This window comes from Mycteria americana, chromosome Z, assembly GCF_035582795.1.
Source record: "Mycteria americana isolate JAX WOST 10 ecotype Jacksonville Zoo and Gardens chromosome Z, USCA_MyAme_1.0, whole genome shotgun sequence".
NCBI lineage: Eukaryota > Metazoa > Chordata > Aves > Ciconiiformes > Ciconiidae > Mycteria > Mycteria americana.
In genome coordinates, this window is record NC_134396.1 from 33,472,299 (window position 1) to 33,491,385 (window position 19,087).

The following is a 19,087-nucleotide window of genomic DNA, read 5'->3' on the forward strand; positions in this document are numbered from 1 at the left end:
ACTGGGTACCACCATGGTGTCCCTTATGTTGCAGTAACAGGCTGTTCTGCCACCCGTTACTCCGTATGTTAGATGCAGCTTCCTTCCTTTGCTCCAAGACAATGACTACCAGTGAATAAAATAATCGTGTCAGCCCTTTTGTTTTGGTACAGTTGCCACTAGGTGCCTATAAACAAGCCATCATCTCGTCACCCTTGCCCAGACCACGCTGCTGATTCCAGTGAACCTACATTCTTGTTCAGGCAACTGGTGTGACCAGATGGTATCTTGTATTTTTAAGCCTATTCATAACATTTAAATTGTTCTTAAAAGCAACACTGGGTGAAACCAAGGACACAATAATACCACTTCACTTCATGGAAAATGAAATTTGTTATGTGTAAAACTGAGAATGGCTTTTCAAAATTTGTTTTTTAAAATTCTGTTTCTAAGATTTACTAACTTTTTTTGCAGCATATAATAATAGGAATATGGACAAATAAGTTCCTCTAATTCTTGTCCCTTCTCTCTCTTTCTCTCTCTTTTCCTGTCATTACATTCAGATGATAGACATGATGTACTTTGTCATCATCATGTTGGTGGTTCTGATGAGCTTTGGTGTCGCAAGACAGGCTATTCTCTTCCCCAATGAGGAGCCTTCATGGAAGCTGGCGAAAAACATTTTTTACATGCCTTATTGGATGATCTATGGGGAAGTGTTTGCAGACCAGATAGACCGTAAGCAAGTTTATGATTCTCATACTCCAAAGTCAGGTATCCAACTTTGATCAGATGCTGTCCTATTAGATCATGTGTGTGTGCTCAATAAATGGCTCAGGATAGAGGAACTCCATCACAGAGAACAGTCACAAAAATTTTTTTTCAGCTAATATTGGGGTGTCAGTTTCAGAACATGCTTCTGGCATCACTTCACAATTATTTAACTAGAAATCTGCAATGCTAAATTATCTTGCATATAAAGAACATTTTAAACGGTTCCTTTTTACCAGTTGGGTGACAGGGATACCCTCCCAGGTATCCACCATGAGTTCGTTGGTATACCTAGGACATAAAAAGTCACTTATTTTTTTCTCATCCTTTGGTTTGATTTTAGACCTAAATACTTTTTACCTAACTTCATACTAAGCATCAGGTCTAATAATGCTGGGTTAGACCTTCAGCTTCTACACTTCATGAGGATCTAATCCAATGTGTTTTCTTTTCTCTGTTACCTGCTCACTCCCACCACCTTTATGCTAAACCATGTGATGCAATTCTTTGGGGACAGTAGATCCATTACTAGAATTTTGCTTTATTTATTTATTGGAAGGCAAGACTGTGCTCACATCAGTGCAAACAGAACAAAAGCCAGTATTTTATATACTATCTCCTCAGGATTCATTTGGCCGGTGATCAGGAAAATGCCAGTTTTCTATTTGAATTAAACCTCCTGGTGCCACCCGGTGCATTATGCCAAAGGAGAGGGGTGGTCATGAGAAATGATGCCGTAGATGAAGAAAGTAAGAATCACAAACAACGTATCTTTAGCAAACACTGACATGCAACTGATGTTCATCATTCCTACTTAAATATGCGTAAGCCTTGGCAGCATTTAGAAGCGAGTATCTTTTCCAGTGGCAGATGGCATCCATTAAAGCTCCGTGTAGGATATTCCTTTTTATCCTATGTACCACCTTAGGAAAGGGCAGTGTTTTCATAATTTATCTTCTGCTTGTACAGTATTGACCAAGTTTGAATGGAAAAAAGGTGTTGATTTTTCCTGAGCTGGTTAACTTAATAAATGTATCTATATCACCAATAATCCCCCCAACTTAACGGAGTTTCAGATGGACAGACGTATACGTATCACATGGCAGATATTTCAGCAGTTCCATGTTCATTTCTTCTTCCTGGTTAGCACAGAATCATTACTGTGGATACAGATGAAACCTCTTTTTTATGTTTACTTCCCCACTGTGTTTTCAGAGGCAGCATGGCATGCAAGGAAGTAAATACCTAAAATCACAAAGCTTCTCACTGAGTTTAGCTTTTTACCCGATTCCCTCATTTTTATCCTTTTTCATTTCCTTTTCTTTTTAAAAATTCATTTCATTTCAAAGGCATAATAGCTGGGGGTATAAAACTTCATCTTGTTCCAAAAGCATAAGAGAGGGATAAAGGTTTATCCCATTAAACTATGACTTCCTTCCACAAGCAGAATTCTGTCTGTCCCTCTACAAGTGGCCATTTATTGATGTTGTACTAAGTAACTACCATAGTGCAACAAACATGGCAATTGGCTGAATAAAAAGTTTTGGTATTTTTTTTAATGAAGTGCTGATTATAGTTGAGAACCCTGAAACCTGAGAAACTAAAGTGTCTTTGAATGAAGCATGGTTTTTAAGTATGAAACGAGGGTGGCAGGCTCCATACCCTTGCATGAGGATTTAGGGATAGTCTCGTGTGTTATTCAGATGCCCAACATTTAAACCTTGCAAAAAGATGCAGTGTAATTTCTTCTGAGGCTTAGGGAAAGCAAAATTCCTGATGGTTTCGACTCCAGCTCGAAAGTGTAGAAGTGTTGTTCTGTCTGTATCAAGGAAACTAGGAGTTGCGGCAAAAGTGGTGATGCCAAAATGAAAAGCAGCACCTAGTTCCTCCTTCCTGAGAGACAGATGATGCAGGGAATTAGAATCTGCCACTCTTTCAGCACAAAAATATGTGCAATATGTCATGTCTGTCTGAGGCTTGGTTGTCTCAAAAATGTTACCTCTGGAATAGACTGGGAGCATGAGCAAATGGTTGGTGATGTTGTTATACAATCCAAATTACCTGATTGGCACCCAAAAGGTTTTACTAGTATACTTACATTTTTTCACTATTTGGAAATTTGTTGTTATATATATTTTCCAAGTTGTTCTAAGCTAAATCAGCCACCATATTCATGTTAGAGTACTGAAGTGTTTGTACTTTCTCAAATAAGATAAACATGTTCTAAAATTGTTATGCTACTTCTAAACTGCAATTGAACTTTATAGCGTGGAGAAGATTTTTTTTATTACTATTATTTTAGAAAACCAAAAGGGTTTCTTTGTGGTTTTCTTTATATTTTGGTGTTTAATATTGCAACGTTATTTGCAAGTTTGGGATTCAGCAAAAGCGCTGATCTTGGAAGTGCATATACATTTGAGCCACGCTCCTGGAGATTATCCTAGTGTCTGAGAAATGTACAAAAAAAGTATGCTACTCTAAAATTTCTAACTTACTTTTCTTTTTTTTCATTTTCTGTTGATTTGTGAAGCATGCCATTAAGGCTGACCAGATACAATATCTGGATCCATCTCATCAGCTGGCAGCCTGTCCATCCAGTGGGCCTACTCTGATTTTTATCTCAACACATTGCACAGTTAAAACACCAGCTAAATGCCTCTCTCTGAAATATTGCATGTTATATACATTTACATTTTTACCCATAATTTCTGTTTTCATTTCATTTTTAAAATACATATGTTAACTGGAGTGTGCATTAGTGTCCTGTTGGCATGTGGTCTCATCTTCAACTCAAAAGTGGGGACAGAATTATGTCTTCACTTCTGGGAGTATGAATACATTATTCAGTGGTGTCATTTATTATCAGTGATGTACACAAATACTACATTCCTACAAATTCCTGACTATCAATCACTTGTAAAGGGGAGAAAAAGAAGCAGAGTAATCTTCTAGAACTGTATTCAAATTTTCAGGTAAATTCAACAAAAAGAACAAAACCAGTCTCGAAGTAGTTCCTCTCAGACTGACAGTTCATCACAGCTGCGTTAGCTAGGGGAGGAAGGGGGATCCAGGTCAGGGAACCAGTGATGGTATATGCAACTATCTCACTTTTAGGCTGCCTTTCCTAATCCAGCTGAGCCTTGTGCTGCCCGATGGGATCCACGGGGAAGCAGCCAGCCGCTGAGCTGCTTTAGTGAATGCCTGTCAGGAAGGAAATCCACAAACACTGTAAAATCTCTCCCAAAGTTCACCTCACTTACTTTGGCACTATTGCTCGCAATTTTAGCCAAAAAATTCACAACTCAGTTGTCACACACAAAGAACTTTGTTTTCACCTTACCAAGCTATGTGCCCCTCCAGAATACTATGGATACAGAAGTACATACGAAATACTGAAGAGGAAAGGGTTATTCAGGGAGGAAAGGATTATAAAGAAACCTGATTATTCAGGTTTCCTTAGTAAAAAATGTAGACAGATGACATAAATGGCAACTTGAGAAATGGTAGTCACCTGTAGAAAACCAGTAGCAGACCTCACATTTTCCTATATTCAGAAGGCAAAGCAACTGAGAGTGCTGTTAGCCAACATAGGTTTGGGTTTTTTGGTTTCGGCTGTTTTTCAGATTTGCCTGGTGTCTCACATGTCAGATTTGCATCTGGATTTTCTTTCCAGCTGACGGTATTTCGAGTGCCATCTGGAATCTGAAGATCAGTCTGAGTTGTGTTTGTTCCCTATGTCTACTCCCTTATTGGAAAAACCTACATAGTTTAAGAGAAAAAGATGGGGCCTCCTTCTCTTTCACTTGTATTGGAGAAATGCCAAGTAACCAGAATGCAGTTGTTTGAGACGATGAGAGAGGATTATACACAGGTTTTAACTATCCAATGAACTTAAGAGGAAACCATAATTACTACAGAGGACTTTTTAAAAATTCTTTAAATTTCTTAGTCTGTTAGATTTTTTTTTTTTTTTAGTTCTTGAAGGTTTCTTAGTATAAATGAAAATTTTGTACTAAATTCTATACGACCTTAGAGGTTTCACGCTTTTCATGTCTCCATAGGAGCTTCCTGTAAGGGCTGTCATTGGCGTGGATCATTCTGGAATTAGAACAAACAGAGCAGCTTTACACAAAACAGAACAAATCATACCTGTGTCTTTTTTTGCCTTTTTTTTGGTCTGTTTTTGCATCTGTATTGCAGCTCTGCAGCACAGGCAATATTTTTAGCATTGTTGGACAAAGGCAGAGGATAAACTTTGTGCACAGCCCACACACGATTTGAAAGTCTCTCTGGCCTGAGTTGCACAGTATTCCCCTTCCTAGCACTCCTCTGAGATTGTATCTTGGGTTCCATTTGGTTGGATATTTTTAATGTGGGGGGGAAGAGGAGGGAGAGAAAGCACTAGCGAGAACAAGAAAAATACAGGGATTTACCAAAAATTATCATTAAAATACCAGCAGATTGGAGAGACACTTCAAAGTCATTTTTAATGTGGCTGAGGGCAAGAAGCAACACGTAAGGTCACGATGCTGTAGTTAAAGCAACTTTTTTGAAGTAATGAGACACTGTTCAATTCCCTGGATGTTTCTGCTGATGAGCAGAGCAATGGTGTGAGATTCAGAGTTCCCAGAGCTCCATATTTTCTCTGTCAGTGAAGAACTGGACAGTCCTAGGCAGCTCGCTTAGCCTTTTTTTCAATATTTACCAGCGTGGCAACCTGGTAAGGTTGCTTAGACATTTGATTAAAAAATTATAAAACGCTTTCACATCCTTTGGGTTCAGTGCAGATCAAAACTGGAAGGTGCCTATATACTCATAAACAGGGTGATGAAAGTGCATTTAAAATCTCCAGACCTGAATTAAAAAAAAAGATGGATTGGTTTGTTAGTTAATATGCACTCATTGGTTTCCTTATCCTTTAGAACTGTGATCATATGAACCCATTCCACAGTTTCTTGTGATTTCACACAAATCAACTTGTATTGTAAAAGTGGTATCCATTTTTACATGAGAAGTTTTCATCAAAGCCAAAAAGCTATTTGGTAACAAAGCTGTCCAGTTATCCACTTTCCTTTCTCCATTATTTCCCAAAACTGCTTTGGAAGGGTGCAGCTGGGGGAAGAGTCATGATGCAGAAATTTGCACGTGTTGTTTTCCAAGCCCTCCACCCAATACCCAGTAAAAATGAGCAGTGCCCATGTTGTGGCAGTAATTACAGCAGGGAAACAAATTCTTCTCAAGCTCCGCCGCCCCTTTAGGCCTGAAACACACAGAGGCGTGCATTACTGCTGTTTGCTTTGCAACTATTTGCTGGCCAGGAAAGAGGAAGGGTTAGGTATGTAGTAGGAAAGGCCCATACAGGAAACTGTAAATGGGAGCCAGGAAGGAAAAATAAGCATAGGAGGAGATTGTGAAACAGGAAACAAAAGATGCAAAAAACATCCACAGATGTCAGGATGCAATATTTGAAAGCTGAGTGAAGTGAATGCATGTAATTGAAATTAAAACTCCAGCCATTTATTATTTTCTAAAGTGTGAGTTCAGGGCTTAATGTTCGACCTTTATCCAATGGCCTGTAGGTATCAGACTGATTGGGTTTTTCAGTTACCTGAAATAGGCATATAGTTATACTAACAGAATTTGCTTCAGGCAAAACATTTCACTAGAATTAAGTACTCTATGTATTTTTTGTTCAAGCAAGGCTGTAATGTAAAAAGATGAGTATGTTTTCATACATGTTAAAATTGTGCTTTGAAAAAGTTTGTTATCACAATATGTTACTGCACATACTACAAAAATTACTGCATTTCTCCAAACATAATTAAAATGGTCAAACCATGTTACACGTGAAAGGCAGGTGTGGATCCCTCAGGGACAAGGCACAGCACTCAGCAAATGAAAGGTTTGGCTTTATGGAAAGCATAGCGTTACCGCGGTGGGAGACCCAGGACACCAACACTAATCAAATGGGGACCCGACGCAGTGGAGCCCTGCTCGGGACTGAAGCTCAAGGGAAAGCACCACAGGGGCGGATAATAAAACTTGCGCGGATTAACGTATCATGCACATGCAATGCCCTGTTTTGCTCATTGGCGACCTTGCTGATGTAATGCAGGTGCCGTTGTCTGAATTCTGAGGTCTGCAGCTGGCCGTCACGTTGGTGCCTGTGCAGGGGTATGTGCAGGTGAGGGGGAAGTGAACTGCCCCAGCTTACCTTAGCAAGGAGATAAGACGTGCTTGGGACTTCTACATACTCGGATGGGTTGAGGCGAACTGTCCAGAGTTACTGTAACAAAGTCTTCTCGAACCCTACAAACAGAATTCTAATTTCTTAAATGTAAACAAGTATCTTCATTATCTAAAAAGAATATCATCGCTACTTTTAGCCTCCTGCCAGAGTCCTCTGTCCTTTTTCATAGAGAGAGAAATTTCTGTTTCTGGTTTCCTGGGAGTAATTATTTTAAACAAACAGTTTATTTAATAGTGGAAAAAAAATCCTTTACAATTAATGTTATATTTGAAAGATGGAAGAAGATGTTCAGTGATGTGCAGTGGAACACAGGCTTCTGCATTTTGGACACACATCACACATTTTCTCATGCAGCTGCAGATATGAAGATTAAGTAGTCGGTTAGTTCTCCATAAAGTAAGACATGAGATTAGTATTCCCTTGTTATTTAAAAACCGTTCCCGCAACAGAATGTGCAAAAGAGAAAATCTTTTGCAAACCTTCAGGACAAGCCAAACATCTACGCATGTATAGAATAGACTATGGGAACTTGTCTTTGTAGGAAGTCTAATTTGGCCATCACTGTGTGGCATAAACTGACAGGGATGCATTAATCGTCTTCTAAATACTCTGTTGTAGGCAAATAAAGCTGGGGAAATCATCTGTGTATTGGTAGTTGTCAAAGCTGATTTCTTTTTTAGATTAAATTCTCCTTTTTTAATAGAAAAAATGGGATAATAGAATTGTAACCAGACTTTGAGCTGAGTTTTTGATCTCATTGATCTAAGGTTTAAAATATGCTTTTCACCAACTTCTCTCATTGCCACAAAAGACATTATTTCCTTTGTGCTGTCTTCTTGTGTGCTGTCTTTAGACAACAGGTTTCATCAACTGATAGAGTGATTGTTCAGTTACTAGTGAAATCATGATGGGTTTCGGTACTGTGTTGTGTTGGACTTTGTAGCTCTGAATCAACATGTGAGCAAGTCAGTGTTTCCACACAAACAGAAATGTAAGTCTCACATTGAGTGGTGATACCAAGAGGTATTGAATGTCCCAGTTTCTGCTAGGTGAAGGCTGAGAGCACATAGCCTTGCACTCACAGCAGCTCACAGATGGCATTTTGAATGTCTAAATGAAACCGCTGCTTGGAGCAGTGCGGGAAGCACGAAATCAGCACTAACTTAAAACGATCTGCAAGGTGATGCTTTCTGAGAAAGAAAGAATTGCATACTCTCAGCCCGTTCCAGTAATAAAATGTATTTTTGTAAGCAGGAAGGACTAGTGACACCGTGGGACCAGACACAACAGAGCTGCTTGTAAAAGTAGTATTGCTTGTATTTGGCTTTGCCATTTCTTTTTCCATGAGTTGAGTATTTTGGGACAGTTTTTGTTTGAAGCTGGTGTATCATGTATTCTTCTGTCCCATACGGCTATAATATTTCTATAGCTAACAGCTGTATGTAGTGCCCAAAACCAAGTACCTAAATCACACGTAATATCATATGATTGCCAGTACAGACGCCCACAGTTGAATCCCATGCTCTGTGAACCAAATTCAGAAGGACGTTTTTGAGAAGAAGTAATAGTTGGTATTGGAAATCGTGGATTTGTTGACACAGGGTGGAATTCTACAAAACATACGGCACTGGCAAACTTTGTTGTCCGTGAAGTCAGTGGGAAACTCTCATTGATATTAGCAGTAACTGAGCCAGCATTGAGCACTTTGAAAATTCCTCACTTAAACTTATTTTTGATGGGGACGAAGGGAAGCTAGCTGTAGTGCTGTGCAAAATTTACTATGATGGTTTGTATATGTAAGCTGCTTCTTCAGTTATTTTCTTGAAGAGCTGATTGCAGAGGTACTTAGGACCACTAGGACTGAGGCTAGCAATACATAAACTGAATCCATGCTTGCAAAAGAAGATCACCCACCACAGCACATGAAGGCATGTACAAAAATAAGCAAGGAAAACTATTTCACAATGTTTTCTCTCCCCTTGCTTCAGTTCTACAACATTAATACTGAGAACATTTTCCAAAGCATTCGGGGAGGAAACAGGTGGCAGCTCTGCTGCCTACATGTCCCTTTACCTGGTACAGTAAAGACTTGATAATCTCCCCCACTGTTTCTAGGCATGCAGTCAAAAGTCCTTAATAGCAGAGGGTCATTATGAATATGTCCCAGAGGGGCTCGGGGCAGTACAGTGCACAGCAATAAATGTCTACTCTTTAATTTACTTTCATGTACTTCTTTTTCCTAATGCTGTTTATCACATGCCTCTCCATCAATCAAAAAAGACCAAGCTTTCACCATTAAAAAAAAAAACATAAGCTTTTTTCCAGGATTAAACATTTTGATTATTTTATTTGCACAGCCCCTAATTACTGCCAGAGTACCATGATATTTTAGCTGTATGCAACCAGACAGCTTACCCACACCACACGTCTCCTGCAATTTCTGAGGATAATATCTTGAAATTCATGGCAAATAACGCACAATAACAAGAACTGCAGCTTGTAAAATCTGTGATAGCAAGTACAAACTTCTTGGGGGGAACATCAATGCCACTGTTATTTGGAAGATATTGCTTTGGCAGGCAGGCCTTTATAAATATTTAAATATTTCTGTAAAAAGCACTGAAAAAATAAGCTTCATTCCCATTTTGCATTTTCTTGCATTTTTGTTCCCAGCTCCTTGTGGTCAAAATGAAACCAGAGAAGATGGCAAAATAATCCAGCTACCTCCCTGCAAGACAGGAGCATGGATTGTTCCTGCCATCATGGCCTGTTATCTCTTGGTTGCAAACATCCTTTTGGTGAACCTTCTCATTGCTGTTTTCAAGTGAGTGACACATTGCAAAGTATGGGCTTGGGGGGGATGGACATTATTCACAGCCTAAGAAGGCTGCTAAGCTGAAGACTTTGGCTGAGACCCATTTTGAGAGGATGTGAGGGTGAGAGGGAAAGAGACAGTAGCTTGTCTCCAGGGAATGAGGGAAATGCCAAGTTCTTCACATTGTCTCGTTTCCAAGGACAGACACCCAATGGGAATCAGGGCAGAGAAGCCAAAAAAATTTAAAGTTCGGTTATGGCATCATTCACTCCCGATATGGAAAACAAGAATAAATAATATATTTTCCTGTCTGGTTGAGTTGTTGTAAGACTCAGTGGTTGTACAGAGCAGACGTACACAGTAGTAAGATACTTTGAAATGGCTGATTGCCACTGTGCTTTGCTGAAGCACAAATTTATTCATTTCTTTTGTTCTTTGTCCTCTTTTTGCAACACGGAAACATTTGCCACTATTAGGGAAATGTGTCTAGTTAAGGTGCTGTCATATCGTCTTCAGCAAAGTACGCAAAACCATTTCAATCTGATGTTATTGTCTTCGTCTTGCCTTCTAGCAATACATTTTTTGAAGTCAAATCCATATCCAACCAAGTATGGAAGTTTCAAAGATATCAGCTAATCATGACGTTTCATGAAAGACCTGTTCTCCCACCGCCTCTGATCATTTTCAGCCATATGACTATGATATTCCAACACCTCTGCTGCAGATGGCGGAAGCATGAAAGCGACCCAGATGAGAGAGACTATGGATTAAGTAAGCCTTAGACAATTTACAGAGTGGGACTTTCCAATGCCCTTGATAATTTCTAGTGTTTGACATGAATGGAGGCTAGGTCCAGCACCTTGATAACCTTTCCAGCAGAGAATTACTTTTAACTGAAAAAATCTTACCTGAATCAGTTAGTTTTACCTGCATTGCCCAACCCTTAGTTTTCTTCAGAGCGTTAATAAGGCTATGTTTTTCCGGGATTTTGGGGGATTCTTGCCCTCTTTGTTCCTTCAAACCAAAGGGGTTTGTTTTGCTGTTGCTAGAGGTCTGTTACTGCTGGAATTCTTCTTACAGTCCATCACACTTCCAGATCTCAGTTTTATTTCTGAAAATACAGAGAGAGCATTCCTACTTTTTGAGCAAACAGCACATACTTCCCCCAACACACTTGTTGCCTAGATAAGCTGAGAGATGGTGAGAAGTAATTATTTTGTAGACACATGTTCTCCCCTTGACACTGACTCAAACTGGAGGAGTAGCTTCTCCAGGCGCTTTAATATGAACTCCCATAAGCATGATGGAAAACCCATCAGATTATTTTGATAACACTTTCTCTCCTCTATCTAGTTCTTCAAAGTAGAAAATCTCCACCTCCCCCAATGTATATGCCAGAGGCAGGGAGCTAAGGGATGTGCATCTCTTCCCAACATCAGCCCATGCCACAGCCCATTTCTCTATGAGGAGGGAGCTGGGGCCGTGCGGTGGCACTGCAGATGCAAGTGCAACCAGACTGCTCTCCTCCCATTCACATCACACTGTCTGCCACAGCCCTTGCTGCTGCCTGAATATATCAGTTCTTGCCACGTCAAATAGATCCTCTGTACTCTCGGACTCCTTTCCTAGGTATTTCCTCCTTGCTAATTTGATTATATTTGTATCAGGTTACAGGTGGGCTTTGACTCCCACCCTCTCTCCAGGACCTGAGCAGCAGCTGTGTTTAGATCTCACGCAATCAAAACACATTCATGCTTGCTAAGCATTTGCCTGCTTAAGTGTTTCTGTCTCCAGAATCATATATAATTGAAGCCACTAATTTGGTAATTAGCTGCATCTATCTGCTTTCATACCAAAATGCCAGATAAATTTGAAGCCTGCTTTTGAAAAGTTTAGTCCATGAATTCCACAGTAAGAACAATGTTGTTAATTTCACATGTTAATCTTTGCCATATTCACATTTTTCTGTTGTTTCCACAGAACTTTTCATAACTGAGGATGAGTTGAAAAAAGTCCATGATTTTGAAGAGCAGTGCATAGAAGAATATTTTAGAGAAAAGGATGACAGATTCAATTCCTCCAATGATGAAAGAATACGTGTCACTTCAGAAAGGTGCACTTTTTTTGTTTGTTCTCTCATAAGTTGACCTGGAAATGTGTTTCTGTTGCCATTCTCACCCTTCCTTTCTTTTTCTTGAAAAGGGAAACATTTGAGGTATTTTTTAATAAGTCTTAACTAAAAAGCAGAGTAATAAAAGGTGGTGAATTTCTTATCTCTTTTTTTCTTTTTTGTTAAAGCAAACATTCCTCAAAGTTTTGAAAACGTGAATCTTTTAACCAGTTGTATTAGAACACAACTGATGTAGTGAGAAACACAAATTGTTCTTGCATTTCAGTTCTTAAAGCAGAACTTTAGGGCGCAAGTGGTCAGAACACAATGGGAGAGTAAATGAGAGTTCCTCAATGAAAACTGTGGCTTTAGCACTGACCTGCTAGCCATTCAGATAAAGAGCGAGCCTTGTTTCAGGATAGCCTTGCCAGGTAAGCTAGTTTCATTGAGAGCAACAGAGATCTTGCCATTAATTTAAAATGAACTAGACATTTCACCTACAGCAATGAAATGCACAGAGGACAAAGGTAATATGTTAATTTAGTGGAAGTTGCCAGTTTTCAAATTCTTCAGTCCTAAAAATTCATAAATCTATTCATATGCTGTGGTGGCTATATGCTTTCACCACATAGCAGCTGAGCAACAGAGTTAAATTCTGAGGACAGAGTTTGTTGTTTGATTCATAGCACTGTTACTAATAAATATTTTAGGGCAATATCCTGTCAGATACTCATAAAACTTATGAACCACTGAATACTCCATTCCCTGAATACTTCACTTTAACTTGAATAACAGAGGTCAGGTGACTTGTCATTGTAATCGATTACACAGATATAACACTCTTTTCCTTATACATAATCTCCTAGCACTGCCCCTGATGCACCTACAGAAAATACGTTTTCTGTAGGCAAGGAAACACGCTTTTAATTTGGTTTTGAAATAAATCTATCCCAGAGCAGGATTAGCACATATAATATCCTTTAATCATCTGCATTACTGAAAACAGCACTCCTAAAACACATATTTTAGAAAAGGATATTAGAGGGGAAGTGTGGTAAGGCATGGAATGGCTTCCTCTTAAAGAATGGCCAAGTAATCCAGCTCTACTTGGTGTGGAAGAGACAAATGAGGAATGAAATGATAGAGGTCTGTATAATTCTGAGTGCAAGGAGAGGGTGAGTAGAAATCAATTGTTTGCTGTCTCTCCCAGAACAAGATATAGGGGAGCAACAGATTAATCTAGCAGGTGCCCAGGTTCAAAATAAACAAAAACAGGTGATTTTTTCATGCAGTAAGTAGTGGAACAGAGCAAATTCTTGAAAGCTGATGAGGTCTAAAAGATGCTGATGATGTCAGCTAAAAGTCTACACGGGTTCACATGGAGACTAGACAAGCTTATGGAAGAGAAATCCAGTAAGGACTGCTAAACACATAGAGATCATATTGAGCCCATGAAGTTCCTGAGCAGAAAATGTTTAGAGACTGGAGAATATAAGGGGGGAAGAATTACATGTGCTTCAAAGTAAGATAGTGGGCTAAATTGATCTGTGGTCCAACTGAGTACCTTTTTTTTCTTGTGTTCTGAAAGTCCAGTGGTCAGAGAACTAACCCAAAAATCATGGATGCAGGTTCAAATCTCTGTTCGGGCATAGCTTTCCTTTTAGTGGCCAAGGAAAGAAGAGGTATGCTTGAAGCCTCTGTAAATAAGTAATCCAGCTGGGACCTCCCCTACATTAGGCAAGTGCTCTAAGTCCTTGAAAATGAATACATAACAGTCTGCTTTTGCACTCTGTGCTGGCCCTGTTTTATAGGAAAAGAGCCCTTACCTCTATTTTAAATGAACAACTTGAAGCACCTTGTTCCAGAAGAGAGTTCATGATTATGAATCCTAAATGAAGACAATCACCTGAGACCCACAGAGAAACAGTTCTTTAAAAATCCATTTACCTTAGCCAATAGTGTAATGTGGAAACCAGCATGCCCCAGCTCTGTAAGGGAGACACAAGTAGCAACCCCATGGGGTACAGAGGTCACTCCCAGACCCAAGCACGCTACCAGGACTTGCAGCAATGAAATCCCAGGTGAATGCAGTTCTCATCTCGTAATAGCTCTCTTCTCTCCTTGCCAAACCAACTGCAGTGCTCTGCCTCACAAGGCAAGTGCAAATACTTCAAAGATCTGAGGAATACTTTAAAGATGTTTGAGGAATCAGGGCTATCTAAGTATCTTAAATAACACACATTTTAAAAACTGGATGCCCCAGTCTGTCATTTTGCATGCAGTTACGGCCAGGGAAGTATCCCTTGAAATGTTCTTCATCTAAAACACCAAACATCTTTTTTCTAACCTGTGGAACTTTCAAATATTTAAAATCCATATTTGCACTTTATAGTTTCTATACAGAGACACCTTTGTACAATTAACAAGATGTAAAGCAAAGAAAACAGAGAAAATGCAAGACTACACAGTTTCTCTTCCAACGTCCAGTCATTAGCCTGTAGTAGCAGACCAAGCACAATACCTACATTATAGCCATGAGATATCAGCTTAATCATCTGTCCAATTAACTCAGCTTTACACAGTGTAAAATTGAACCAGAAAGCCCTGCAAATGTGAGTGAAGCTCCCCCTGAAGACCTTCCATTTGCAGGAAGCTGAGGATGCTGCTCGGCTCAAGGAGGATCATGGGGATGTTTACACGGCACCGGGCCTGCTGGCGACGGATGGAGTTCAGCTGTCTCAAAGGGGGAAACGGATTCTCACCCATGAGCTGGCAAGGGTCATTGAGAGGGCTTTAAACTAGGTTCGAAGTGGGGAGGGGATGTAACCAGGCTCACTAGAGAGGAGCCTAAGCGTGGCTTGCCAATTTTGGGAGTGAAATCAATAGCCCAGCTCAAGTGCATCTACACCAATGCACGCAGCATGGGCAACAAACAGGAGGAGCTGGAAATCATTGTGCAGCAGGATAGCTATGACTTAGTCGCCGTCACAGAAACGTGGTGGGATGGTTCTCACGACTGGAGTGCTGCAATGGGTGGCTATAAGCTCTTCAGAAGGGATAGGCAAGGAAGGAGAGGCAGTGGGTGGCTCTGTATGTTAGGGGATGTTTTGATTGTGTAGAACTCGGCGATTATGATGATAAGGTTGAATGCTTATGGGTAAGGATGAGGGGGAAAGCCAACAAGGCAGATATCCTGCTGGGTGTCTGTTATAGACCACCCAACCAGGATGAAGAGGCAGATGAAACATTCTATAAACAGCTGGCAGGAGTCCCACAATCGCTAGCCCTTGTTCTCATGGGGGACTTCAACTTACCGGACATCTGCTGGAAATACAATGCAGCAGAGAGGAAACAGTCTAGGAGGTTCCTGGAAGGTGTGGAAGATAACTTCCTGGCACAGCTGGAAAGTGACCCTGACAGGGGAGGTGTCTCGCTTGACCTGCTGTTTACAAACAGAGAAGGACTGGTGGGAGATGTGGTGGTTGGATGCTGTCTTGGGCTTAGCAACCATGATATGATAGAGTTCTCAATTCATGGCAAAGTAAAGAGGGGGGGTGAGCAAAACCACTACCATGGACTTCCGGAGGGCAGACTTTGACCTGTTCAGGACACTGGTTGAGAGAGCCCCTTGGGAGACAGTCCTGAAGGGCAAAGGGGTCCAGGAAGGCTGGGCATTCTTCAAGAAGGAAATCTCAAAGGCCCAGGAGCAGGCTGTCCCCATGTGCCATAAGATGAACTGGCAGAGAAGATGACCGGCCTGGCTGAACAGGGAGCCTTTGCTGGGACTCAGGGAAAAAAAGAGAGTTTACCACTTTTGGAAGAAGGGGCAGGCAACTCAAGAAGAGTACAGAGATCTCGTCAAGTCATGCAGAGAGAAGATAAGAAAGGCAAAAGCGCAGCTAGAACTCAATCTGGCCACTGTTGTAAGAGATAATAAAAACTGTTTTTACAAATACGTTAACAACAAAAAGAGAGCCAAGGAGAATCTCCCTCCTTTATTGGATGCAGGGGGGAATATTGCCACCAAGGATGAGGAAAAGGCTGAGGGACTTAATGCCTTCTTTGCCTCAGTCTTTAATAGTCAGACCAGTTAGCCACAGGGTATTCAGCCCCCTGAGCTGGAAGACAGGGACAGAGAGCAGAATAAACCCCCATAATCCAGGAGGAAGCAGTTAACGACCTGCTACACCACCTGGACACTCACAAATCTATGGGGCCAGATGGGATCCACCTGAGAGTACTGAGGGAGCTGGTGGAAGAGCTTGCCAAGCCACTCTCCATCATTTATCAGCAGTCCTGGTTAACAGGGGAGGTGCCAGACGACTGGAAGCTTGCCAATGTGACACCCATCTACAAGAAGGGCCAGAAGGAGGATCTGGGGAACTACAGGCCTATCAGCCTGACCTCGGTACTGGGGAAAATTATGGAGCGGTTCATCCTGAGTGCGCTCAACAGGCGTGTGGAGGCCAACCAGGGGATCAGGCCCAGCCAGCATGGGTTCATGAAAGGCAGGTCCTGCTTGACCAACCTGATCTCCTTCTATGACCAGGTGACCTGCCTAGTGGATGAGGGAAAGGCTGTAGATGTTATCTACCTGGACTTTAGTAAAGCCTTTGACACTGTCTCCCACAGCATTCTCCTAGAGAAGCTGGCGGCTCATGGCTTAGGAGGCTGTACCCTTAGATGGGTAAAAAACTGGCTGGATGGCCAAGCCCAGAAAGTTGTGGTGAATGGAGTTAAATCCAGTTGGCGGCTGGTCACAAGCGGTGTTCCCCAGGGCTCTGTGTTGGGGCCAGTTCTGTTTAACATCTTTATCAATGATCTGGACGAGGAGATTGAGTGCTCCCTCAGTAAGTTTGCAGATGACACCAAGTTGGGTGGGAGTGTTGATGTGCTTGAGGGTAGGAAGGCTCTGCAGAGGGATCTGCAGATCAGCTGGATCGATGGGCCGAGGTCAGCTGTATGGGGTTCAACAAGGCCAAGTGCCGGGTCCTGCACTTGGGTCACAACAACCACCTGCAACACTACAGGCTTGAGGAAGAGTGGCTGGAAAGCTGCCTGGCAGAAAAGGACCTGGTGGTGTTGGCTGACAACCAGCTGAACATGAGCCAGCAGTGTGCCCAGGTGGCCAAGAAAGCCAACAGCATCCTGGCTTGTATCAGGAATAGTGAGGCCAGCAGGACTAGGGAAGTGATCGTGCCCCTGTACTCAGCACTGGTGAGGCCACACCTCGAATGCTGTGTTCAGTTTTGGGCCCCCCACTACAAGAAGGACATTGAGGTGCTGGAGCGTGTCCAGAGAAGGGCAACGAAGCTGGTGAAGGGTCTGGAGAACAAGTCTCATGAGGAGCGGCTAAGGGAACTGGGATTGTTCAGCCTGGAGAAGCAGAGGCTGAGGGGAGACCTTGTTGCTCCCTACGACTACCTGACAGGAGGTTGTAGTGAGGTGGGTGTTGGTCTCTTCTCCCAAGTAACAAGTGATAGGACAAGTGGAAATGGCCTCAAGTTGCATCAGAAGAGGTTTAGATTGGATATTAGGAAAAGTATCTTTACTGAAAGGGTGGTCAAGCATTGGAACAGGCTGCCCAGAAAGGTGGTGGAGTCACAATCCCTGGAGGAGTTAAAAAAAAATGTAGACGTGGTACTTAGGGACATGGTTTAGTAGGCATGGAGGTGTTGGGTTGACAGTTGAACTAGATGATCTTAGAGTCTTTTCCAACCTTAATGATTCTATGATTCTATGAGAAAGAAGGGCTGGGACAAGCCCTGTGTGACATACCTGCACCTGGACCTGGACCTGGACCCCTCACTGCCTTCCCTCTCCTCCACACATCTGTGATATGCTCAACTCTTGCTTGAGCAGCTCCTAATTGCAGCTGGTTTTATAGGAGTGCTGCAGGTCCTGCTTGGAGGAAGAACAGCTGCACACCGCAGGTGCAAAGCCCAGTACGCCTGAAAGAGGGAGTAGGGCGCTAGCACTGGAAGGCAAACAGGAGATGGGAACAGAGTCTTGCTTTGAGGCTCAGCCTAGGTGGGTCCAGGAGGCAGCTTAGGAGCTCAGGAAAAAAAAAGAGACAAGAGATCCTGTTTCTTGCTGCACTGACCTGGGTGGAAATGGATGATTTCAGCTAAGTGGTCAGTGGCTGTGCTGGGTCAGCACCACAGTGTCTTGTCTGACTTACCTACGACAAGCTGCAGTTTATACTCTCACCTTGGAATAGTCCACCCTGGCATCCTGTGGGGCCTCTCGGTTCAGCAATCACCTTGCTTCTCTTGTAATAAAGAACACCACAGAGGTGTCCAGATTTGGTGTCACCACACAGAATCTCTCCTTCACCTGATCCTAACACATTCAGAAATTAAAAGCGTGAAACGACACTTGCTGTTTCTCCTTCCATGACCCAGTAACTTGGAGGAGTAGCTCACTAGCGAGGATCTCACACAGGCACATGGAAGTAGCAGCAAGTAAGCAATACACATCAGAGGAAGCGATTGACTAAGTGGAAAAATACAAAGCAGTACAAAGCTGTAAGGTGTTTCCCTTAACTGCATTTATCAGGTTAGGCAAATCTTGGTGAATCTCCTGGAGACCTGTCAGGAAAGCAAAGTTGGACAAATTCACTTCATTGCAGCAGAAGAATCACAACTTTTCTTGGAGAGCCTTCCTTTCTAATCACTGTGAAACTTTCAGTGGCACATTTTGACCAGCACAGAGACATGCATAATATGATCAAAAAAGACTGCACTATTTTTCTTGATCTGGCATGAAGCCACTAAAACAATCTCTTCAGTAGGCATTTTTTCCATAGGGACAGGTCTCCACTCCTTCAAACCCAATGCAAAACTTTTTCTTGATTCCAAAGGGAGCAGAGTCACATCCTAACAGTACTGAAAAAGCAGATAAGCTGGTTGGAGTAGATGTTATTGTGTCATCTTTGGTACTATATGTTGTCCATTACTACAGCACCTTAATACTTTATAGTCTGCAGTGCAATTACACGAACAGCATCTGTGTGAATGAAGACATAGTTATTACCTTGATTTCAAAGATGGCAGATTGAAGTGCACAGAAATATGTTTGGGTTGGTAAAGGGCCGCTACTGAGCCTACCAGACCTGGCCTCACGTGCAGAGTGATAGTAGGAAAGGTCTGTGAATCCAGCG

The 19,087-nt window shown here is 41.8% G+C and overlaps 1 protein-coding gene across 4 annotated transcripts in view; it reads left to right on the forward strand.

Annotated features, from left to right (window-relative positions):
* TRPM3 (transient receptor potential cation channel subfamily M member 3) overlaps window positions 1-19,087 on the forward strand; it is a 284,603-nt gene that overhangs the window by 259,973 nt on the left and 5,543 nt on the right. For all 4 annotated transcript variants that reach the window (XM_075526387.1, XM_075526389.1, XM_075526386.1 and 1 more), the window contains 4 exons: window positions 543-717; window positions 9,674-9,824; window positions 10,387-10,586; window positions 11,796-11,928. In XM_075526387.1, the coding sequence (XP_075382502.1) occupies window positions 543-717; window positions 9,674-9,824; window positions 10,387-10,586; window positions 11,796-11,928 (659 nt within the window). The remainder of the gene's footprint in view (window positions 1-542; window positions 718-9,673; window positions 9,825-10,386; window positions 10,587-11,795; window positions 11,929-19,087) is intronic.